General features: G+C 47.8%; 1 protein-coding gene across 6 annotated transcripts in view; it reads right to left on the reverse strand.

The window, feature by feature from the left end:
- Positions 1-7,482: 7,482 nt before the first annotated feature.
- Positions 7,483-25,023, reverse strand: part of LOC119965217 (serine/threonine-protein phosphatase 2B catalytic subunit alpha isoform-like) — a 532,569-nt gene continuing 515,028 nt past the window's right edge. For 5 of the 6 annotated variants that reach the window (XM_038795660.1, XM_038795665.1, XM_038795664.1 and 2 more), the window contains 2 exons: positions 10,463-10,510; positions 7,483-9,097 (listed from right to left, as the gene is read on the reverse strand). In XM_038795660.1, the coding sequence (XP_038651588.1) occupies positions 8,913-9,097; positions 10,463-10,510 (233 nt within the window). In that variant the 3' untranslated portion in view covers positions 7,483-8,912. The remainder of the gene's footprint in view (positions 9,098-10,462; positions 10,511-25,023) is intronic. The other variant, XM_038795661.1, reaches the window with a different exon arrangement.

Raw genomic sequence — 25,023 nt, forward strand, 5'->3', positions numbered from 1 at the left:
TCCAGTCCATCAAAGTACTCTCCCATTGGGTGGGAGACACACAAGTCTGAGAACACGCACTAACAATTCAAAATCAGCTTCTTCCCCACTGTTACCAGACTCCTGAATGACCCTCTTATGGACTGAACTGATCTCTCCACACACCTTCCTGCTGAGTACTACACTCCGTATTCTTGAGGAATGCTGGGCTCCTTTCTTCACTGGCTAGGGGCATGTAATTATTTTAATGAAAGAGTAGGAAAAAGGTTAATTTGCTGTGTGAGGGATAGCAGAGAAAGAAGCGACTGCTAAAACATCTGCAACTTGTCAATGTGGGGGCAGGAATCAATCAGAGGATTAGGTGTAAATATATCCCGCAAGACATCCTCATCCTCATTAGTGATCACAGTCTCTGCTCTTTCCCTTCCTCTGATGGCCAGCAAATCTCTTCAAAAGGGAAGATTGCACATAGGTGTTTCCTACTTTGTTGTCTATTGTTGTTATTATGCCACACACCCTGGCTGGTACGTGGTCAATTCCAGCCACACTTTACCCAGATTTACAATGCAAATGAAATAACCAATAATACTTAGAAAAATCCTAAAGTCTTTTGCCCTTAACTGCCCAATAATTACAGTCACCAGGTTTGTAAATTTAAACATAATTACTTTTTATTTATAACAAGAATTGTTATACAATACAACTGGTTAACTATTATCTAATTCCCCGTACTAAATTTAGAATTTTATGGGGAAAAAAAGCATGAACTTCAGGTGTGGGAAATAGAACACACTAATCTGACACAAGGAGGAATGCTCCTGTAAATGTGGATTAAAGTTGATTATTAGGGCTGTGTAACAGATAGTTACTTTACCTTATGGTTTGGCTGTACCTGACCTTGGAGCAAGGCAACATAAGTGGAAAGATGAAAAACGTCACATTCCCCAGAAATGATGTTCCAGTAGATGTTAACAACATGCTTTCAAAATTGAGAATGCAGCTTCCAAGTTACTTTAACAGCATTTTAAACTAAAACAGATGCAATGAATTACAAATAGCTTGTGTTGTTTAAAACACTCAAAATGAACCATTAGAGTTGAGCAAAATAGTAAAAGTCAGAATTTGTTTCCAAATTTGGCATGTCATAGAGATGATGAGACCTTAAAAGGTGAATTCCCCATTTCCAAATAGCATAGACCCATTTGGGAGATTAAGTGCAATGCTGCTTTTCCTGTAGAAATGGAATATATTTTTGCATAAAAAGATTGGTTGATTAAGATCAAGTTTTAAGATCATAATCTCCTATTTCATTTTGACTTGGACAGATTTTCTGTTCAACCTCAGGCAGTTTGTTAATACAAAATCTTAGATCTCACGACTTGATCAACAACTGATACAAGAAGCAGTTTTCCTGAATGAGTGGAAACCTGGAGGATTATTGAAGATTCAATTTAATGTATGATTTTCTTTGTGATAAATAATACTTCACTATTATTAGGTTCCACTAATCGTTTTCCATCCATGCATCTAAAACTGATGAAGATAATTTTATTCTGAACCCTTTCAGTGAACCATGACTTTTTAAAGGAAGATTGCCCAAAATAGGACACAAAATTCAACATAAAGGGTAGGATTTTCCAGCCTCTCCCCCTCCTGCACACGCGGTGTCTTTTCCGGCGACGGAAGCGGTGCGCCATTGGCCGCTGGTGGGATCTTCTGGTCCTGTTGATGTCCACGCTGTTTTGCATGGCTTGCCCGTTTTGCCGCTGGGAAATCGGCCGTGGTGGAAAGGGTCGGAAAATCCTTGCCATAATCTTAGCAATGAGTTAATGAATTGCTTCAATTGATAACCAAAGTAGACATAAGATGCATCCTGGTGGTTATTAATCTTACAAATAGTAAGATTAATAGCAAATAGCAAGGCTGGGTACGTTCAGAAAATTGCGAACAATCACACAAATCCATTCTGTTTTGTTGAAAAGTCCTATTGAATCATGTAAAATTGTCTTGGTATTAACCATTTTAGTTCCCAAACAGTAACTAACATTGATTGATATTTGTGTATTAAGGTCTTTCCACACCAGTTCTTGGGCTTAGTTAAGTAAATGTCAAAACAATCGATGTACAGACAAAACCTAAGACAGTGCTTGCACCAATAGAATTGACCTCACGGATAAAATGTTAAATATTTCAAACTAGAAATGGAATGAGCATTTGAGAAGTTTCACATTGTTATAAGAACTGAGGACAACACAATCTATTGACTGAGTTTAATTTATCGTGCTGCATCCTGTGGTTGGGTATGAATTTAAAATAATACATAATGCAAGCAAGCACATTGCAAGATTTTAAAATTTAGGGCAGGATTCTTGAATCAGTGCAAAAGTGGGGTGGCGGACAGAAAATCGACATTTTATCGGCTTGCCATTGTAGCTGGTTTTGATGCCCTATCGTCTGCTTCTCGCCTCATTAAATATACATGCATGGGAAACATGCCAGATTTCTGGCAGGCAGCCTCCGAATCACCTGCCCAATCGTAAGCTCATTGCTTCCTCAGCCTGAGCGCCATAATTAAAGTGCAACCGCGCACAGCCTTCTTAATGTCGAGGACTGCTCCACTGAGGATATGGCCCCAGAAGCTAAGAAGGTGGAAGACCCCAAATTCAGTGCCTTTTGGACGCAGTCGAGGCCCACCTCAATGTTCTCTATCAGCAAGCTCACTAATCTGATTTGGGAGGCCGTGGTAGTGGTGATCAGTGCCAACGCTGCACAGAACAGATCAGGCACCCAGTGCAAGAACAGGATGAATGATCCCATCCGTGTCTCCAGGGTAAGTCAACCTTCTCATCACTCTCAACTCTCACATTCACAAGCCTGTCACACATTCACTGGCATCTCACACACTGCCATCTTAAAGGGCATCACCAGCCACTCCCACACACATCCCCGCATCTGGACCCATTTCGTCTGGAGATCACATCCTCATCTCCTCTGCAGATCACGTTCCAAATCCTGCCCATGGTTCCCCTCACCACCAACCCATGCCAGTCATCCTTATAATCTGTCCTGGCATGTATTTTGCGCACACGCTCTCCACCTGTCTTTTGCAGGACAAGGTCGTGCACAATCGCAGGGATAGGGTCCAGACCGGAGGTGATGTGCCGGAATTCAAGGTCCTCTCTTGAAAACTGAGCTGGTGAGTTTCGTTGGAGAGGACGTGGACCATGGCTGCGGCGATGGTGAGGTCGGTGGCAAACACCCACATGAGGATCATGCACCAGCTCATCATTCCATTAACCATAGTATTCTGTTTTAGAATCGCCTGCCATGCACTAATTATCGCTCCTTTCTTTCATAGGAATTTCAGCATCGTCAAGCCAGGCCCTCACCTTCAGCCCTGACAACCCCTCGGATGAGAATTATGAGGACAACACAGCAGAATACCCATCACAGTAGTCATCCACACTCTCCACCAGCGCAGAGACACACATCGCGCTGGGACCAAATTCTCGAGCAGACTCAGGTCACAGTCCGGTGAGCACAATGCACCATCTGGTCCATAGCAAATGGAAGCAGGGCTATCTGATGCTATGACACTGAGGACCTGCTGGAGGCCAAGATTCTGCTGAGTCTGAGTCAGCCTGACGAGCCTCTGGACTCCGGTCCTAAATCAGTTGCTGGAATTGCTGCGACAATCACTGGAACATCAGGAAGGGATGTCAGCTGCATTCCTCAGATTGCAATGGACGATTGAGGAGTATGTCTGTGTCCAGCTTAAGGTGCTAGTGCCAGCATGCCAGGGCACTGAGGTCAACATTAGCAGGATAATGGGTGACATGGAGACCTTGGTTCAGTACATCTGTCCTGTACCAGTATAGGAGCTGCACTCCATTGCTGTAGCCATTGGTGGCACCCATCAGTGGCTATGCAAAGTGTGTGTGTGTATGGGGGAGGGGGGGGGGGGGGAAGAGGGTGTGGTGGGCCACCTCAACTTCACTCTCGCTGACCCTTTTCCTAAACGAGTCAATCCACCCAGGTTACTCTCGGAGTGTCCAGCCAATCCCAATCACAGTTCCCTCTTCCTGTGAAACCATAACCTCTAACTCCGAGCAGGGTCCACCTGTCCCATAGGAGGAGACACAAACACGCCAGGGTTCTCCTGCCTTGGCCCGCTAGAGGACTACCGGCAAAATCATCACAGACAACAGGGCGTAGCTCTCCACCTCTGCACTGAGTGCCAGGGAAATACCCAGACCTAGCAGTAGGGTAAGGAAAGATAAAAAAAATTAGGAGTACAACGGTGGCACAGGTGTTCACAACATATATAATATTCAAAAATGTAAATAGAGTAACACCCATTTCACATTTCCTAGTGTATATGCTTCCTTTTTATGATGCGTTGTGTTGTTATTAGTCAGATGTCCCACACTTATCACAGATGTTGCTATCATGGTTCTCTAGTCTGTTCAGTGTGCTTCCATATCCCCCACAGTGTGCGATGCTTTTCTAGGTCATTCTTGACATCAGTGATACCTTCACCTTAATGTTAAAACGTGTGGTGGAAGGAACCTCATTCATATGCATGCGGGCTCATGTCATTTTATTGTTGGCTGTGTATAATTAAGACAGAGTTGTTCTCCCATCTTGTCTGCATTCTTGAAACGTGAAGATGTAGTGTACAGGCGAGATATTTTGACGCATGACACAACTAATATAAAAGCAATCATTGCGGGTGTCGGAATCTGAAACAAAAACAGAATCTGAAACAGAAACAGAAAATATGGACAATCTCAGCAAGTCTGACAGCATCAGTGCAGAGAAAAGGAGCTAACATTTGGAGTCTGGATGACTCCTTGTCAAAGCCTTTTGTCATATATCATGCAACTATATGTGCTCTCTGTCATCTGGCAGGACTTTCATTGCTATGGACCCATACTCAGTGCTCGTGTGCACTCCCCTTTTTTAACCATGGCCGGGATTCTCCCCCACCGGCGGGGCGGTGGTCCCGGCGTGTTGGAGTGGCAGTGAACCACTCCGACGTTGATTCAACTCCGACTCAAGATTAAAAGGACTACACAGCTATACTGAATTGTGCTACCACAAAAAAACTTCAAAAGCCCACGAGGTTTTAGCATTCTGGAGCAGCATCTCCACAGGAGTATCCAGTGCTGAGTAAAACAAGCATTTTTGTTGCCATGACCCTTCATGACAATCTACATGTGTGAAGTTAGATTTTTTCTGTTTTGACAATGATGACGATGGCACAAAGGACCTGGCTGAACTCTGTATCTGATATGCACATTGCTCTCTACTCCTTTGGGCCTGATTGGAGTGAGATTGTGAGGACCAAGCAGGCTCACCTGTTGCATTAAAGGTAAGTGAAGGTCAGTGGCGTGACCGGAGTGGGTTCCAAAGATCGACTGGTTGGTAAATGTTGGACCCAGGAAATAAAGTTTGAAAAACACTGAACTGAAGGACAATGATACACGTGCCAAATGTGTTCAACATACATGTTCTTTTTCATCCCTATGCTCCAAGTCATTCTCTCCTGGTACATTAAACCATAAACTTCTTTGCTACACGTTGGATGTCCCCTTGGCCAGGGTTTTGCACCCGGAGCGAATGGCAACTTGTGCGTAAAGTCCCGCGAGAGAATCCTCACTAACCAGTGACACTGCCCAGGCAGGGTCCTTTGACCCTTAAAAATGGGGTCCCGATCTCTGGAAAGCCAACATTGCCAACTCTTTCAGGCCCCACCCCACCAACGTGGCAGTGTGGGGGCACACCTCCAGGATTTTCCATCATCAGTGTGGGGCACACCTCCAGGAAGTGCTGGACAATATGGCAGCAAAAGCTGTCTGTGCCATCCAACGTGCTGCAAATCATTTTTCTCGCCTGTTCTGGCACTTAGAAGAAAAATTTGAAAATTCCACCCCCTATTTTTGACAATGACCCTTGTTCTCAATTCTTCGACAGGAGGAAACATTCTTTCCCTATCCACCCTGTCAACACCCTGAGGATCTTATATGTTTAATCAGATCACCTCATATTCTCTAACTCAGCTAACATGAACCTAGCCTGTCCAACCCTTTCCTCATAGGACAACCCATCTATTCCAGATAATAGTTTGGTAAATGTTCTCTGAACTGCTTCAACGCATTTATATCCTTCCTGAAATAAGGGCCGGGGTTCTCCCCTACCCGGTGGGGCGGGGGTCCAGGCGTGTCGGGTGGCGTGAAACCACTCCAGCGTCGGGCCGCCCCAAAGGTGCGGAGACATTACGCAACTTTAAGGGCCAAGCTCTCACATTGAGGGGCTAGGCCAGCGCCGAGTGGTTCCCACTCTGCCGGCTGGCGTGAACGGCCTTTGACGCCATGCCAGCCGGGCCAAAAGGACTTCGCCGGCCGGCGTAAGTCTGCGCATGCGCCGGAGCATCAGCGGCTGCTGACGTCATACCGGCGCATGCGCAGGGAGGGGGTCTCTTCCGCCCTCGCCATGGTGAAGACACGCGCGAAACGGAAGGAAAAGAGTTGCCCAGCATGGGCACAGGCTCGCCTGCCGATCGGTGGGCCCCGACTCGCGGGCCAGGCCACCATGGGGGCACCCCCCGGGGTCAGATTGCCTCTTGCCTCCCCCAGGACCCCGGCGCCCGCCCGCGCCGCCAATCCCATCGGTCGGTAGGTGTTTTGATTACTGCCGGCTGGGAGAGGCTTTGTCAGCGGCGGGACTTCGGCCGATCGCGGGCCGGGAGAATCGCCGCGGGGGTCCCGCCGACCGACACGGTGCGATTGCCGCCCCCGCCGAATCTCGGGTGGTGGGACAATTCGGGACACGGCGGGGGCGGGATTGACGCGGCCCCGTGTGATTGTCCAACCCGGCGGGACGGTCGGAGAATCCCGCCCCATGTTTCTGGACTTTCCAAAGTATATCTGCTCTGCTCACAACGACGTGGGAGCACATGCCACCTCAAGGTGCCAAAGCTCTGCCTTCTCAACCAGATTAATGCCCTGACCTCAAACCGCAATTAGAATCTGATTAACTACTTGCTATTTTGTTTTGCTCAATCGAATTGTGTGATTACCGAGGTTTTCCAGTGGACAGTTTGAGAGTTTAATGGTATTTAAAAATTCATTCATGGGATGTGGGCGTCGCTGGCTGGGCCAGCATTTATTGCCTATCCCTGAGCTCATTGAAGAATCAACCACATTGCTGTGGATGTGGAGTCACATGTAGGCTAGACTAGATTCCCTTCCCTAAAGGGCATCGCTGAACCAAGTGGGTTTTTTACGAAAATTGACAATGGTTTCACGGTCCTCATTAGACTTTATTTCCAGATTTATATTGAACTGATCTGCCGTGGTAGGATTTGAACATGCAGCGAGTTTGATGGCAACGTAACATAGGGCCGTGTTTACTTTTGTCATCATAATTGCCTACTTGCTATTTTAACAGTTAGTAAAATTTTATTCATGATTTTACAAAACAGTATCTTCAAGAAATTGATGGGTTCATGCACATTTTATGAATAGTAAAAAGTGTTTCTGAGTTTCCAGAGGGCTATGCTTACAATGTCGGTGTTTCAATTAACAAGTGAAATATGAAGCCTCAGTTCAGATGAGAAAATGACAAGAGGAATTACAAGATCATAACCATGAAAATCTTCAAAAATTTTCACGCTTTGACAAAACAAAGAGTCAACAAAGAGTGGAAGAAAATGGATAATATGCTTAATTTAACTTTGAGTGAGGCACCACACTGTGCCTTCATCAATTAATAGTTTTGATACCCATGCTATCATGCATTGGCAGCCCAAACATGTGCTTTGGACTAATCAACGTTTCACTGAATATGCTCATTCGTGCTATCAGCCCACTCCTTTACATACAGAGAACTTAAAAATACAAATAATTTTAACTGTCAAATTAACTGCAATGTTTGTACATCAATTGCAATAACTCAAAAGCTTTACCAATTCTGCAGAGAGAAAAGCAAGTAAGAATACAACACAGCCAGGTTTCTTTTTTAAACACAGCACAAATATAGCTCCACATATTGTAAGAAACTTAACCACATGCATAGATGCATTCTATAGATGCTGTACAAATCCTAATTCTGGCACTATAGTGGTGCACGTTAATTACTTTACAAAAAAATACTGTGCCATTTGTAACCGTTCATTACAGGCAAGTGACAAGCAAAACCTAGTTATTTTATGTTGAAACTTAGCAACAAAAAGATAAATACCAGTAATTTAGATTCCAGTTACAAGCAACATGATCGGATAGTAAGTTACCATCAAACAGTCCTGATAGCATCCAAATACGCAGAAATCGGGCAGGGGGTCTTTATACAAAACAGAATTATCTGGTATTTGGCATTTAAAACATTTTGCAACTTCAAATTTGATTCTCTAAGACTTATATAATTGCAGAATTTCAATACTAGTAGCAAAACTTTTATTTTAAATTAAGTTATATTAATCATATAACTATATTTATGTATGAAACATTTTTACTTTTTAAACAGTTTTGAAATGTGTGGTGCTACTTCTCAAATGCACCATTGGATGTATCAATGTGAAACAATTTACCCAAGTTTACAAGAGACCTTTGTAAATGTCTATCCTTGCTTTCATTAGGGAGAACAAGTAAACGACCTGAACAGCCTCAGATCACGCTTTAATACACAATCTGCATTGAGTCTCAGCTTGTCTATAAGCACTGGTGGCAGTCCCTCTAAACAAGATGGCCAAGGTTTCCAGCTTTCTATCACTAATTTTCTGTGTGGAAGTTATGGGGTTTGTGTTTTCTTTTATAAATTTATTCGAACTCTTTGCTTCCGAATGAGCAGTACACTGTCTTGGATATGAGAGGCTGGAACACCAAACAGTTGACACAGTACAACTGCAGAACTGTCGAAGTCTTAAAAGCAGGTCACTGGATGTTGCTGTTGTCATCTGTCCCGTTAGACTCGGACACATTCATTTTCCCAGTGGAATGAACGCTGCCAGTATTAGGTACTGCATCTCTTCGAGGAGGCATCCTCTCATTGATACGGTCCAGGCCTTTTGCTTCTTCAAAACTACTGATTTTATGCTGAGGTGTAAACCCTCGGATGGCTAGAATTGGATATTGTTTGGTGTAGGTTAAGAAGTAGAAAAAGAAAACAAACAATTAACCTGTTGGTTATATCATTTCAAGCATATATATGTTAAGAAAAATTGAAGTCTTGTCTGATCAGTATTTAGTTTCACTTCCTACAGCGAATTTGGGATCAAGTTTCTGAGGATAGGTTTCCTGATTGCAGTAGAAAGGCAGCTTCTCTGGGGTTTTTCCAGATCTTCCACTAACATTTCAGTGGATATTTATCACAGCCCTTGTGGAAATTCAACCACTAAATTGATGTAGAATTTTAATGTAATTACCTTACATTTTGTTTTGCAACTCAGCAACAATCACTTTAACCTGTATCACTGATTCAGTCATTGACAACATATTTCGTTTATAAGCAGATTTTAACAATAGAGTTCCTTTACTAAATACCATCAGCTGAAGACTTTTCTTTAGACAGATTTTATTTCCAGCTATCTGCGATATTTCTTACACCTGGAGTTACGAAAAGGTACAAAAACATATCACAAGGTGTTACCCTTATCTACAGTGAAACTATAACATAGAGCTGACACAAACATACAAGTACCTACTGTAGCAGAGGTCACTCCTGCATACTCTGTAACTTAGTAATGTTTTAGTTAGAAATTAGATGAAGACGAAAGTCCTACATATGAAAATGACAAAAACACTTTGTCGCCCTGAGAACTTTCAGCAAAAGAACAGGCAAAGGTTAATGTCATAAACATGGAAAATTGTAAGATTTTCAAAAGGAAATTAAAATCAAAAGTAAACAAACTCTTGCGACCAGCAAGGATTTGAGGAGCACTTGCTGTCCTTTGTACAACAAAACATCACCAGTCACCAGACAACCACTTAGCCAACAGTTGTTGTTTTAGCTCTTGTGTATTGGAAACATATATTAAAGAGGAATGCTTGGACTTTCTGTACAATTGTTCAGCTGTATTTCTCAGCACTATACTGTTAAATTTAGAAGTAAACAAGAACAAACTGTGCAACTGCAGCTAAATAATGGAAAGGATCAAGACACAAAAATGATGGAGTTTGTTAAAACTGCTGTGTATGTTACGGTTATGGCATATAGCACTTTTTCTACTTTCATAGGCGTAAATATGGCAAAGTGAAACATTCCATTATCCTACTTTTTCAACAGCAGATGAGTTAGGTTAAAAAATATATTGGCATATTGTAAATACATCAAAACTCTTTTCTTTCACATTGTGGAATCTGGTTCTCTTGCATTAAAGAGCCTATTTACGCCCATGGCTCTTGAACCTGAAGAATGTACGTAAAATAAAGCAACACCACTAAAAGCTATCACAACAAATACAGTGAGCAATACCGCATATTACCTTCATGAGTTTCAACACCCTCAATGGCCTCAATAGCCTCAACAGTAGCTGAAGAGAAGAGAAGGGTTGCATGCAAAATGAATGAGAAAATGAGTGGGTTTCCAGTGTAGTAAATATCCAACATGTTGAAAACAGGAAGTCCCACTAAGCACAGTGTGCGAGCAGCAGTTGCATATACAGTACACTCAAAGAAAGCATTAATAAAGTTTCAACAAAAATATAGCCAATTCTTGAGCGTAAAAAGGGTTATGGGAAAAAAAATCAATGGGCAGATAAAATGATATGAAAATTTAATTTTTCACAAATGGACAACTTCAGACTTATGTGGTATTATGAAACAACACTATAAAATGACCTTTAGGCAGCTCATATGGCAGAAGGGATGGCTGACAATAGATAAAAAATGTAAAGTTCTTTTGCATGTTTTGAATATATATACTGTAAAACAGACGTTATTCAGGTTTAAACTTGTTTTTCCCCATGGTGTGAAAACAGATATAAGCATTATACTGCAATCATGTTAATTTTGTCTGATAGATGTACACATGCGCGTTTTTTGAAGAAACACATCAGGTTGGTTATCATGTGGAGTATTTATGACTCAATCTTAGAGGTGAGTAATACTGAAAGTTAATATTTGAAAAATTTATACCAAATCTTATCTTTTAAATCCGTGTAAATTCTCCATATTCTGTAGAATTACTATGAATAGGTAAACTAATGTGACTCATTTTATCTTCAGTGTAATCATTTATTCCATTAAATATAAGTGCTTATGCAGAACAACAATTTCATATTGTACTGTACGATAATTAAAGGATCCACACCATGATCTGCAAACATATTACATCATTTACATGAATCAACTACAATACCTTATTCCATGGATTTAGAAAAAATATTACGAATGGAACGCTAATTGCATCTTCTGTCCTTATCATATTCTTACTTACATTAAAAATGTACTTGCAGTTAGAAAATAGCTTCCATACCTGGTCCAGAGGCAAGTAGCAACACCACAGTATTTTCCTTCATGTTCACTTATCACTATCTTGTTTTGGTAATAAGGTCAGTTGTGAACTGCATGGGTTGGAGGCTTAATACTTCAATTATTTTTTGTTTTCTTTGTGCAATTAGATAGGACTCTCATGAAGGGAAAAATATTCTGTAGCACTTTTACTAGCGAAAGAACCGAGGTGCACCTTGACAATATTAAAAGCTATAATATGCTAACAGAATCAATAAAATACAAGTGCAATATATAGTCCCACAATAAATCAATATATAGCGATCATTAGTTTTGTTCAAAAATTTTCATAGAGTCATAAATGGAGCATTTGGTTCCTTCCTGGTGGGCAGAGCTTTTGAATTTTAATTTCTCAGTAATTAATGCCATCAGATAAAACCTTTCCCATCCTTGCTGTTTACAATGAAGAAGAGATTTGTAATTTAGTAAGAAACTAAATTACCTGGGTACATTACTCTAGGAAGAAGGCACACTCATTAGGCTAGGTACTTCAGATTTGGTCTGTGGTCAGGACAAGAGGGCGTGATTACAAGTAAGTAGGTACAGGAATCCAAATATTAGCAATGGAGGAGTTTCAGCTCTTGCAATTAACCAAAAGGTTCAAGTTCTTGCAGCTTGTGTGGATGAAAGTAGGAACTGCTGTTATGGGAACGGTGTTTTCAGAACCTCAAATGTATCATAGAGTTCAAACAACCTCTCGCTTCAATGGATTGTTGCTTTTCAAGCACATGGCTTGTTCTCCAGGTGTGGTATTACAACTATGGACACGTGGGTTTTAAACAATGTTTATCCCATGAATTAACCTTCTTAAATAAACATTGGATCCCTTAACACCCCTTACTTAAAATAATACAGTAAGAAGTCTTACAACACTAGGTTAAAGTCCAACAGGTTTGTTTCAAACACGAGCTTTCGGAGCACGGGTCCTTAGGTGAATCCGAAAGCTCGTGTTTGAAACAAACCTGTTCGGCTTTAACCTGGTGTTGTAAGACTTCTTACTGTGCTCACCCCAGTCCAACGCCGGCATCTCCACATCTTAAAATAATACAACACTAAATAATTCCTCAAAATGTTCCTTCAAACCTCCAAGAGACTTAACAGCTTTAAACAGAAACACATCAAGTTAAAGACATTACTATTATGAGTTTAAATCACCCAAATGATTCAGATATAGGGCGAGATTCTCCGCAAATGCGGAGAATCGTAAAGGCTGCCGTGGGACAGGCCGTGACCCAGGGCAGCCATCACGCCCACTTCCGGGGCCGATTCACCCCCCGGGCGGGGCTAGGAGCGCGGCACCGAGCGTGACGGCGGCACGGCCTTCACGACGGTCGTCAAGGCCGCACGTCAAGCATCACGCCGGCTGACGCGGCCGATGACGTCAGCCGCGCATGCGTAGGTTGAACACCGCCAAGCCGCGCATGCACAGTTGGCGTCTTTTCCCTCCGCCGCCCCGCAAGACTTGGCGGCTTGCTCTTGTGGGGCGGTGGAGGGAAAAGAGTGCATCCGTTACGGACACACGGCCTGCGATCGGTGGGCACCGATCGCGGGCCCATGCCCCCCTTGGCACGGCCGTGGTACTGTCGTGCCAATCGGGCCCCCAGATGCCCCAAACGGGCATCTGGCGCCCGTTTCACGATGGCAGTGAGCAGGTGTGTTTGCTGCCATGTTGAAACGGGCGTGAAGGCCCGGCCGCTCGGCCCAATGGCCTTGGAGAATCGCCGCTCGCCGTAAAAAAACGCGACCGTGGCGTGGGGGGGAGAATAGCGGGAGGGCGCAAAAAAATGTCGGGAGGCCCCTCTCTATTCTCCCACCCGGCGTGGGGGGCAAAGAATCGTGCCCATAGTCTTTCCTGGCAAAGATCACAGCAGATCCAGCTTACTGCAAACACAGACACACCCAAGCTCTTTTCTCAAAACTGGCTTTCTCCTTTCAAAACAGCTCACTGCAAACCAGCCAGGCACTTTTCAGCTGTTTTCACAAACTGAAACTAAAAACAGAAAAAGCAGAAGTGATCTCAGCTCAGCTCAGCTCCCCCCTCTGACATCACATCAGTAATATGAGCTGCTACATTTCTTAAAGGTACATTGCTTAAACATCCATTTCTTAAAGGTACTCTCACATGACACTGCAAGGAAGATGAGCAAACTGACCATGGAAAAATGGTGCAAGGGTCAATCAAATGGGAGGAGCAAAAAGGAAGGTAGTTGTAGTAGGGGGATACTATAGTTGGGGGTTATCCACCCTGCTTGTTGCATTCTCAAAGAACTCCAATACAATTTGCCAAGCATGATTTCCCTTTCACAAAACCATGTTTTCTCTGCCTGATTGCACTGTGATTTTCCAAACGTCCTGCTCCTGCCTCCTTAATAATGATTTCTAGCATTTTCTTAATGACAGATGTTAGACTAACTAGCCTAGAATTCCCAGCTCTCTGTTTCCCTCCTTTCTTGAACAGAGGTGTTACATTAAACATTTACTTTCAGGTCTGGACATTCTCCGACATGACCCACATAACCTGGCCCGACCTGGCAGGACTTGAATGGGGACCTGACCTGGAAACGGAAGAGGTCCAACAAAGAGGCCTGACCCCAACCTCGCTTGGAACTCCTCCCAGCATCTGGAGTGACCAACCTGGCAACCAAAGCGCCGACCCAGCAACTGCTGCACCCGACCCGGCATCCAGCCATGCAACCCAGCCCGATCTGACCCAGAGAGGACTGCCCATTGCCCCATCTCACCGAAAGAGAAAGAAGGAAATCGATCTGGAGGCCCGACCAGGCCTAGTTGGAGGCCTGACCCCAAGAGCGCCCGACCTGACCACCATCACTGGATCCGGCCACATGACCCAACCTGACCCAGGAAGACGCTGCCCAAATGCACCACAATCACCCCCAAAGCAGAGAATACCCCATGTAGGAACCTGAACACGTCGGAAGGAGGACCCAACCTTGCAGAACCCTGGGGCCCGACCGGATTGCGAATATGCCTCCCCCTGGGCGACCCTGAAATTGCAACCAGAGTCCCTCCAGAAGCAACCTCTTACTGTCCACAAGGTCAGACTTCTCTCAATGCCGCCCATACTACCCTCCGCAGGAGATCACTTCTGCTATCATCACAGAGGTCGATATTCCACTCCACGCGGAGGTAAAGGAGTCACTTGGTGAATTGTACACCACTATACACGACCTGGAAATGGAATACCTGGAGGCCTTGTTCATCGTGACCAAGGTCTTCAACCAGGCCAACCTAAAGAGTGTCCTGCCAAAATTCCACCAACATATCTCCTGTCCCACCAGAAGTCCTAACATCCTTGATCACGGCGACACAACCATCAAGGGCGCCTATTGCGCCATCCCCGACCGCATTTTGGAAAATCAAACCACAAGACGGTGCTCCTTCTCCCGACAAAGAAGGAGCAACGTTTTTTTTTAATTTAGAGTATCCAATTCATTTTTTCCAATTAAGGGGCAATTTAGCGTGGCCAATTCACCTGACCTGCACATCTTTTGGGTTGTGGGGATGAAACCCACGCAAATACAGGGAGAACGTGCAAACTCCACACGGACAGTGACCCAGAGCCGTGATCAAAGCTGGGACCTCAGCGCCGTGAGGCAACGATGCTAACCACTTGCGCCACCGTGCTGCCCTAGAAGCAGAAACTTAAGTGGGAGGATGCGGTTAAGAATACTGTGCCATGCTTCCGGTGGCGGCAATGCGGAGCTAAGCCGCACGTTCGGCAGCTCCCGCTATCGTAGGACATTTGGGCTCTTTTAAGGGCCCCAAACGGCGCTGGTTCAACGATTCCCGGTGTGTGAAGGTGTCTGGAGTAATATCCCCCGGGATTTATGGTGCGGACCCGGAGTGGGGCGAGGAAAAAAACGGCAGCAGCTCCCCTGGAAAAGCGGGGGAAGGTGGACAAAATGGCAGACGGTGGAGCCCCCGAGGAGTGGAGGTAGTGGACGCAGGAGCAGCAGGTGGCCCTTCTGCGCTACTTTACAAAGCTGAAAGTGGAGTTGCTGGACCCTTTGAAAGTTACTACAAGTAAGCTGCTGGAGACCCAGATAACCCAGGGTGCAGCGATCTGGGAGTTGGAACAGCAGGCCTCTGAGCGCGAGGATGAGGTCTCGGCCCTCGTGGGGAAGGTGGAGATGCATGAGGTGCTCCTCAAAAAGTGGCAAGATCGTTTTGAGGAGATGGAGTTTCGGTCGAGGAGGAAGAACTTGCGGATCCTGGGCCTCGCGGAGGGGCTGGAGGGGTCGGACCTGCCGGCTTATGTGGACGTGATGCTGAACTCGCTGGTGGGGGCAGGATCTTTCAATCTGCCTCTGGAGCTGGAGGGGGCCCACAGAGTACTGGCCAGGAGCCCTAAAGTGAATGAACCCCCGCGGGCGGTGCTGGTGCGGTTCCATCGGTTCAGTGACCGGGAGTGTGTGCTGCGATGGGCCAAGAAGGTGAGGAGCAGCAAGTGGGAGAATTCGGTAGTGCGTATCTACAGGACTGGAGTGCGGAGGTGGCCAAGCGGAGAGCCGGGTTCAACTGGACGAAGGCGGTGCTCCACAGAAGGCAGGTGAAATTCGGCATGCTACCGCCTGCGCACTTGTAGGTCACCTACAAGGACCGGCATCACTATTTTGAGTACCCGGAGGAGGCGTGGGCCTTTGTGCAGGCTGAAAAGTTGGACTCGAACTAGGGATTGGGGGCTGTGGGGGTTCTTTGTATCACTGTTTATGCTGTTGCTGGCTATTCTGTTTTTTTTTCTGCTTTCGGATAGTGTTGATTATGGTTTTGTGTTTTAAGGGGGGTGTTGGGGGTCTGTTTTTTTGTACGGGGTTAGTGGATGGGTTGGGACTGCTATTTGGGAGCTGCGTTGGGGGGGGGGGCAGTGTGAAAGCACGGGCTTTCCTCTCATTTCCCGTGCTGCGGGACAAGGGGGGTGGAGCTGGAGGCAAGGGGCGTGGATATCAGTTCCGTTTTCCCGCGCTGGAGCGGTGCCAAGGAGCTGCTGCAGGGGGGGGAGGGGTGACCCCATATCGGGAGGGGTCGGAGTTACAGCGGGAGCAGCAGAAGTCAGCTGGCTCACGGGAGTACTATGGAGGGAGTGTCGCGGCTAGGACGGGTCCTAGCCTTGGGGGGGGGGGGGGGGGGGGGGGGATACGGGTTGCTGCTGGAATGGCCAGGGAGGACCTGATGCGGGTCGGGGGGGTCGGGGTGAGGTTCTATCGCCATGGGAAACGGGCCGAGTGGGGGGTGCTGGCCAGGGGCGAGCAGTCGATGGGCTATGGCTAGTCGACGGGGGGAGGGGGGCGGGGTGCCCCCGATCCGGCTGTTCACGTGGAACGTGAGGGGGTTGAATGGGCCGGTTAAGCGGGCCAGGGTGTTTTCGCATCTGAAGGGGCTGAAGGCGGACGTGGTCATGCTTCAGGAGACTCACCTGAAGGTGGTGGACCAGGTTCGTCTGAGGAAGGGGTGGGTGGGGCAAGTTTTCCATTCAGGGCTTGACGCGAAGAACCGGGGGGGTGGCGATCCTGGTGGGGAAGAGGGTGGCGTTTGAGGCATCCGAGGTTGTGGCTGATAGTGGCAGCAGATATGTGATGGTGAGCGGTAAGCTGCAGGGGGAGAGGGTGGTGTTGGTAAATGTATATGCCCCACATTGGGATGATGCTGGTTTCATGAGGTGTATGTTGGGCCGCATTCCTGACCTGGAGGCGGGGGGCCTGATCATGGGGGGGGGGACTTCAAAACGGTGCTGGATCCCCCACTGGATCGTTCTAATTCTAGGACGGGCAGGAGGCCGGCGGCGGCCAAGGTGTTGAGGGGGTTTATGGACCAGTTGGGAGGGGTGGATCTCTGGAGGTTTGGGAGGCCGAGGGCTTGGGAGTACTCTTTTTCTCCCACGTGCACAGGGTTTATTCCCGTATTGATTTTTTTGTCCTGAGTAAGGGGCTGGTCCCAAGGGTGGAGGATGCCGAATATTCGGCTATAGTGATTTCGGACCATGCTCCGCTTTGGCGTTTGGATGTGGGGTTGTTGGCTGATGAGGAGGTGTGTAGGAGGGTCCGGGGATGTATTGAGAGGTACCTCGAGGCCAGTGATACTGGGGAGGTCCAGGTGGGGATGGTGTGGGAGGCTCTGAAGGTAGTGATTAGGGGGGGAGCTGATTTCCATCCGAGCCCAAAGGGAGAGGGGGGAGAGGAGGGAGAGGGAGAGACTGGTGGGGGAGCTGCTGAGTGTGGATAGGAGGTATGCGGAGGCCCCGGAGGAGGGATTGTTGGGGGAGTGGCGTAGCTTGCAGGCTAAGTTTGATTTACTGACCAGCAGAAAGGCAGAGACACAGTGGAGGAAGGCGCAGGGAGCAGTCTACGAATATGGGGAGAAGGCAAGCAGGATGCTGGCGCATCAGCTCCGCAAGCGGGACATGGCTAGGGAGATTGGTGGAGTGAAGGACAGGGGTGGGAATGTGGTGCGGAAGGGTGTAGAGGTTAATGGGGTCTTCAGGGACTTCTACAGGGAACTGTACCGGTCGGAGCCGCCAGTGGTGGGGGTGGGGGGGAGCTTTTTGAACAGGCTGCGATTTCCAAGGGTGCAGGAGGAGCAGTTGGAGGGACTGCGGGCACCGATCGAGTTGGAGGAGCTGGTTAGAGGGATTGGCCACATGCAGTCGGGGAAGGCGCCGGGACCGGGTGGGTTCCCGGTTGAATTTTATAAAAAATATGTGGACCTGTTGGGCCCCTTGTTGGTTCGGACCTTTAACGAGGCATGGGAGGGGGGTGCTTTGCCCCCCGACGATGTCACGGGCGCTGATTTCCCTGATCCTGAAGCGAGATAAAGACCCCCTGCAGTGTGGATCATATAGGCCAATTTCACTTTTGAACATGGACGCCAAGTTGCTGACAAAGATCTTGGCCACTAGAGTAGAGGACTGTGTGCCGAGGGTGATACATGAAGATCAGACGGGATTTGTGAAGGGGAGGCAGCTGAACACTAACGTGCGAAGGCTGCTAAATGTGATAATGATGCCGGCGGCAGTAGGAGAGGCGGAGATTGTGGTGGCATTAGATGCGGAGAAGGTCTTTGATAGGGTTGAGTGGGGGTACTTGTGGGAGGTGTTAGTGAGGTTCAGGTTTGGGGAGGGGTTTATTAAATGGGTGAGGTTGCTGTACGAGGCCCCGATGGCGAGTGTAGAGGCAGCACGGTAGCATGGTGGTTAGTATAAATGCTTCACAGCTCCAGGGTCCCAGGTTCAGTTCCCGGTTGGGTCACTGTCTGTGCGGAGTCTGCACATCCTCCCCGTGTGTGAGTGGGTTTCCTCCGGGTGCTCCGGTTTCCTCCCACAGTCCAAAGATATGCGGGTTAGGTGGATTGGCCATGCTAAATTGCCCGTAGTGTCCTAAAAAAAGTAAGGTTAAGGGGGGGTTGTTGGGTTACGGGTATAGGGTGGATACGTGGGTTTGAGTAGGGTGATCAATGCTCGGCACAACATCGCGGGCTGAAGGGCCTGTTCTGTGCTGTACTATTCTATGTTCTATGTTCTAAATGGGAGGAGGTCCGAGTACTTCAGGCTCTACCGTGGGACGAGACAGGGGTGCCCCCTGTCCCCCTTGCTTTTTGCATTGGCAATTGAGCCTCTGGCCACGGCGCTAAGGGAGTCGGGGAGGTGGAGGGGTCTGGTGCGGGGTGGGGAGGAGCACCGAGTGTCACTTTATGCAGATAACTTGTTGCTGTATGTAGCAGACCCGGTGGGGGGAATGCCGGAGGTGATGGAGATTCTTGCTGAGTTTGGGAGTTTCTCGGGCTACAAGGTGAACCTGGGCAAGAGTGAGCTGTTTGTTGTACACCCAGGTGATCAGGAGGAGGGGATTGGTAGGCTCCCGCTAAAAAGGGCAGTTAGGAGTTTTAAGTACCTGGGGTTCAGGTGGCTAGGAGTTGGGGGACCTTGCATAAGCTTAATTTTACTAGGTTGGTGGAGCAGATGGAGGAGGAGTTCAAAAGGTGGGACATGCTGCCGCTGTCGGTGGGTAGAGTACAGTCCGTTAAAATGACGGTGCTCCCGAGGTTTTTGTTTTTGTTCCAGTGCCTCCCCATCCTTATTCCGAGGGCCTTTTTTAGGAGGGTGAACAGCAGCATCACGGGATTTGTTTGGGCGCATGGGACTCCGAGGGTGAGGAGGATCTTTTTGGAGCGGGGCAGGGATGGAGGGGGGCTGGCGCTGCCCAACCTCTCTGGGTACTATTGGGCGGCTAATGTCTCGATGGTACGCAAGTGGGTAATGGATGGGGAGGGGGCAACATGGAAACGGTTGGAGATGGCGTCCTGCGGAGGCACGAGCCTGAAGGCACTGATAACGGCGCTGTTGCCGCTCCCTCCAGCAAGGTACACCATGAGCCCGGTGGTGGCGGCTACCCTCAAGATTTGGGGGCAGTGGAGGCGACACAGGGGGGAAGTGGGGGGCTCGGTGGAGGCCCCGCTGCGGGGGAACCACCGGTTTGTCCCAGGGAACATTGATGGCGGGTTCCTGGGGTGGCACAGGGCGGGCATAAGGAAGTTGGGAGACCTGTTCATTGACAGGAGGTTTGCGAGCCTGGGTGAGCTGGAGGAGAAGTTTGAGCTCCCCCCGGGGGATATGTTCAGGTACCTTTAGGTCAAGGCGTTTGCTAGGCGGCAGGTGGAGGGGTTCCCTTTGCTGCCCCCGTGGGGGGTCAGGGATAGGGTGCTTTTTGGGGTGTGGGTCGGGGATGGGAAGGTGTCTGACATCTACCAGGTGATGCAGGAGCTGGAGGAGGCGTCAGTAGAGGAGCTGAAGGCTAAGTGGGAAGTGGAGCTGGGGGAGCAGATTGAGGAGGGGACATGGGCGAACGCCCTGGAGATGGTGAACTCCTCCTCTTCATGTGCGAGGCTTAGCCTCATCCAGTTCAAGGTACTGCACAGGGCTCAAATGTCCGGGATGAGGATGAGCAGGTTTTTTGGGGGTGAGGACAGGTGCATTAGGTGTTCGGGGAGCCCAGCGAACCATGCCCATATGTTTTGGGCATGCCCGGCACTGGGGGAATTCTGGCAGGGGGTGGCGAGGACGGTGTCGAGGGTGGTAGGGTCCAGGGTCAAGCCAGGCTGGGGACTCGCGATATTTGGGGTTGGGGTGGAGCCGGGAGTGCAGGAGGCGAGATAGGCCGGTGTTTTGGTCTTTGCGTCCCGAGTAGCCCGGCGGAGGATCTTGTTGCAATGGAAAGATGCGAGACCCCCAAGCGTGGAGACCTGGATCAATGACATGGCGGGATTCATTAAGCTGGCTCGTTATATGCGTTGTTACGGTCCGGGGGGTGTTTATTATTGTTATTATTATTGTTTTGTTGTTATACATTTTTCAAAAATTTCAATAAAAATTATTTTAAAAAAAAATACTGTGTAATGCTGGTCCAAAGCATCGTAAGAGCTCCTACGTGACTGCTTAGAGTCAGTGGACTGCTGCATTTTCAAGAACTCGACAGCCAACCTAGGCGTGTATGCCACTACCATCATAGACTTCATCAGTGTGTCGAGGACTGCGTGGCAAAGAATTTAGTATGTGCATTCCCCAACCGAAAACCATAGTCTAACAATGAGTTCCACTCTCTACTGAAATCCAGGTGTGAAGCGTTCAGGACAGGTGACCCTGACCTATACAAGAAATCTTGGTACGACCTCCACAAAGCCATCAGGGATGCCAAGAGAAAATACCAGACTAAGCTAGAGTCCCAGACTAACGATACAAACTGTCATTGGTTGTGGCTAAGCTTGAACAATATAATGGGCTACAAAGCAAAGCCGAGTAGAATCTCTGGCAACAGAGCACCCCTCCCCAATGAACTCAATGCATTTTATGTTTGTTTTGAGCAGGAAGCCAATGAACCGATGTCACCTGCCCCAATAGCCTTGGACACACCCATATCTACCATCACAGTCTCAGAGGTTAGGGCGGCCTTCTCAAAAGTGAACCCACATAAAGCAACGGGTCCTGTTGGAACCCTTGGACGTGCACTCAGAATTTGTGTGGACCAACTGGCGGGTGTGTTGGAAGACATCTTTAACCTCCTCCTACTCCGTTCCAAAATTCTCGCCTGTTTCAAGGACACCCCAATCATACAGGTGTCAACAAAGAACCAGGCAACATGCCTCAACAACTACCGACCGGTGGCCCTGACATCGATTATTAAGAACTGCTTTGAGATGTTAGTCATGGGACACATCAACACCAACCTTCCAGATTGCCTTGATCCACTGCAATTCGCAAACCGCCACAATCGGTCCACAGCAGTTGCTATCTCCCGGCCCTACGCTCATCCCTGGAGCATCTCAACAACAATGACTCCTATGTCAGACGCCTGTTGACTCCAGCTCCTTGGAAAACTAGCAGCCTAAAGTCCCCTCCCACCCAGGTTATTCTCTCTTCCAACCGTTAGATACATAGAATATATAGAGGCTACAGGTGGCGTCTGTGAGTGAATAAGTGATTGTCGAACACAATAAAATTGGAGTTGAAGTCAAGACTTGCTTTCTAGTTCTGATTACAGAGATGCCATTGGAGCTCAACAAGGGTATCAGAGGATGATTCCTGCTAGTAAGCAAAAAGGATTGGAACCTAAAATTCCTTCGGATGAAAGATTCTGAATTCTAACCTAGAAGAGTGATTTAGATAAATTTGGAAAGCAAATTACTGAATCTAAGTGCAGAGCGTCGGGTTACGACTACCCATTATCTTTTGATGAGTGTCAACCCTATGACTAATGGAAGGATGAAGTTACCATGTGGACATAGGTTACATCCTTGCTCGGGGAAAAAACAAGGAATGGCCTTGGCACATTTGTTACTATACAAAAGCAAAATAAGACGCAAGCTATTTTCTGTATTAGACAGCAGATGTACATCTACGGTATGTGGAATGGATTGGTTGAGATGTTACCTGGACTCTTTAAGTGACAAAGATCAGAACAAGGTTAAAGAATTTGGAGGTTCCACGATTTGGGGATGATAGTACTCTTAAATTACTGAAAAGAGTGGTGAAATCGCCAATAGGAATCATTTTATTAGCATGGATGTTGTATCCAGCTAAATACCTTTATTATTGAGCCGACCATCGATGAAGAAAGCATATGGAAAATGACAAGGCCATCGTATTTGGAAATACCGTGGACTTATAATTTACACAGTCTGGACACTATAGTATTTCATTAATGAATCCTAATTTTTCTTGTACAAATATTAAGAAATCACTGTTAGCATCAGAGAATAGGAGTCGAGAAGACAAAAAGTCGATTGTGTTAAAGTTGCATCAGCAATTTGCCCAGCGATTTTCCGAAAGATTTCAACGTTTGCTTAGGGATGCGGGTACAAGAGATGAAGAATGCACCAAACTTATAGGCCGTGATTCTCCGCAACCGCAATGGGTGGGAGAATAGCGGGAGGTCTGCTCCCGCATCTCCTGTTATTCTCCCACCCCCCCCCCCCCCCCCCATAATGGCGTGTCCGGTTTTCCGAAACGCCGCTCGGAGAAATGCGGGCCGCCGTTTTTCACGGCGGCCCGCGATTCTCCGACCCAGATGGGCCGAGCGGCCTGCCGTTCCCGACCTGTTCACTGAAGGCGCCAATCACACCTGGTTGTTGCCGTCGTGAACATGGCGCGCCAGGTATGTGTGGGGCCTAGGGGGGGCGGATCGGGGATCGAGCACCACGACCGTGCTCGGGAGGGGACTGGCCCGCGATCGGTGCCCACCGATCGTCGGGCCGGCGTCTCAAGGGGACGCACTTGTTCCTCTCCACCGCCCCACAAGATCAAGCCGCCACGAATTGCGGGGCGGCTGAGGGGAAAGACAGCAACCGCGCATGCGCAGGTTTGAGCTGTCCTACCCGCGCATGTGCGGCTGACGTCATTAGGCGCCGCTGTGGCGTCATTCTTGGCGCGCCGGGCCTTGAAGCCAGGGACAAGGCTCGGCCGCCGAGTTTCCCGGTACGGCCTGCCTATCCTCCCGGGTAGGGGAGAATAGGGGGCCGGGAGAGGCTTCCGACGCCAGGTTTCACGACGGCGTCGGGCCTTGTGGAGAATTCCGCCCATAGAACAGATAAGGGATAGATGTGATATATGTAAGAAATATAGAAGAACACCGTCACAACCCAGAGTGAGTATGCCCTTAGCGACTGATTTAATGAAATTGTGGCTATTGATCTTAAGGTGTGGGATAAAGAAAAGAACATTTTCCGTTTACACTTTGTAGATTTGGCAACTAGTTTTAGTCAGTTGACAATATACGTTGTAACGAAAATAAAATAATTGTGGAACAGATATTGGAAACATGGGCCGGGAGCCCGCCCGCGCCGCCTGCTCCCGCCGGTAAGGTAGGTGGTAATGATCCACGCCGGCGGGGGAGGGTTGACAGCGGCAGGACTTCGGCCCATCGTGGACCGGAGAATCGCCTGTGGGGGGGGGGGGGGGGGGGGGGGCGCGCGCGATTCCCGCCCCCGCCGAATCTCTTGTGGCAGAGAATTCGGGACACGGTGGGAGCGAGCTTGACGCCGGCCCCCGGCGATTCTCCAACCCGGCGGGGGATTGGAGAATCCTGCCCAAGGATAGGGACTGGATTGGGACCACTGATAAAGTTCTTCACTGATAATGGGGAATTTTGAGATATGTGTGGGAACATAAACATAATAGTTATGAATACAGCTGCAGAAAGCCCAATTCGTCATGGGATGTGCGAGAGAAATCATACTGTGATATTAAATGCTTCATAAAATTTGGACAAATAGACTAGATAGTGAATTAACTTTGGCTTTCGACTGAGCCATCCATGCAAAATAATTCACTGCAGATGATGGGGGGCTGCAGTCTATATCAGTTGGTTTTTGGTAGAAATCCCAAATTGCTTCAGTCATGAATGATCATCCTCTATCTTGGGAGAGGACCCCAATTAGCTCTACCTTTTCTGAACATTTAAATGCACTGCACACAGCCAGAAGAGTATTCCTGAAAGCAGAAATCTCAGAATGAACTCAGAGGGTTTTGAGGCACAATGCACAACCATCAGAAACTATTTTCAAACAGAGGGACATGGTTTTCTATTCGTGGGGCAGCACAGTGGTTAGCACTGCTGCCTCTCAGCGCCAGGGAACTGGGTTCGATTCTGGCCTTGAGTGGCTGTCTATATGGAGTTTGCATGTTCGCCCCATGTCTGCGTGAGTTTCCTCTGGGTTCTCTAGTTTCCTCCCACAGTCCAAAGATGTGCAGGTTAGGTGGATTGACCACGATCAATGCACGGGGTTACGGGGATAGGGCGGGTGCGTGGGCTTCGGTAGAGTGCTTTTTCGGGGATTAGTGCAGACTCGATGGGCTGAATGGCCTTCTCCTGCACTGTAGGAATTCTATGGATACGCTGAAAGAGATGGATTTAACAGGTGGAAATGTACAGGAAAGGTTATAGGTACATTGGTAAAACAATGATTTTGCAGCATGGAAACCAGACTGTCTGGCTACACTCAAAGATTAGTGTGCACAGATTACAAGTCT

Source organism: Scyliorhinus canicula, chromosome 4 (assembly GCF_902713615.1).
Source record: "Scyliorhinus canicula chromosome 4, sScyCan1.1, whole genome shotgun sequence".
In the NCBI taxonomy this organism is placed as follows: domain Eukaryota; kingdom Metazoa; phylum Chordata; class Chondrichthyes; order Carcharhiniformes; family Scyliorhinidae; genus Scyliorhinus; species Scyliorhinus canicula.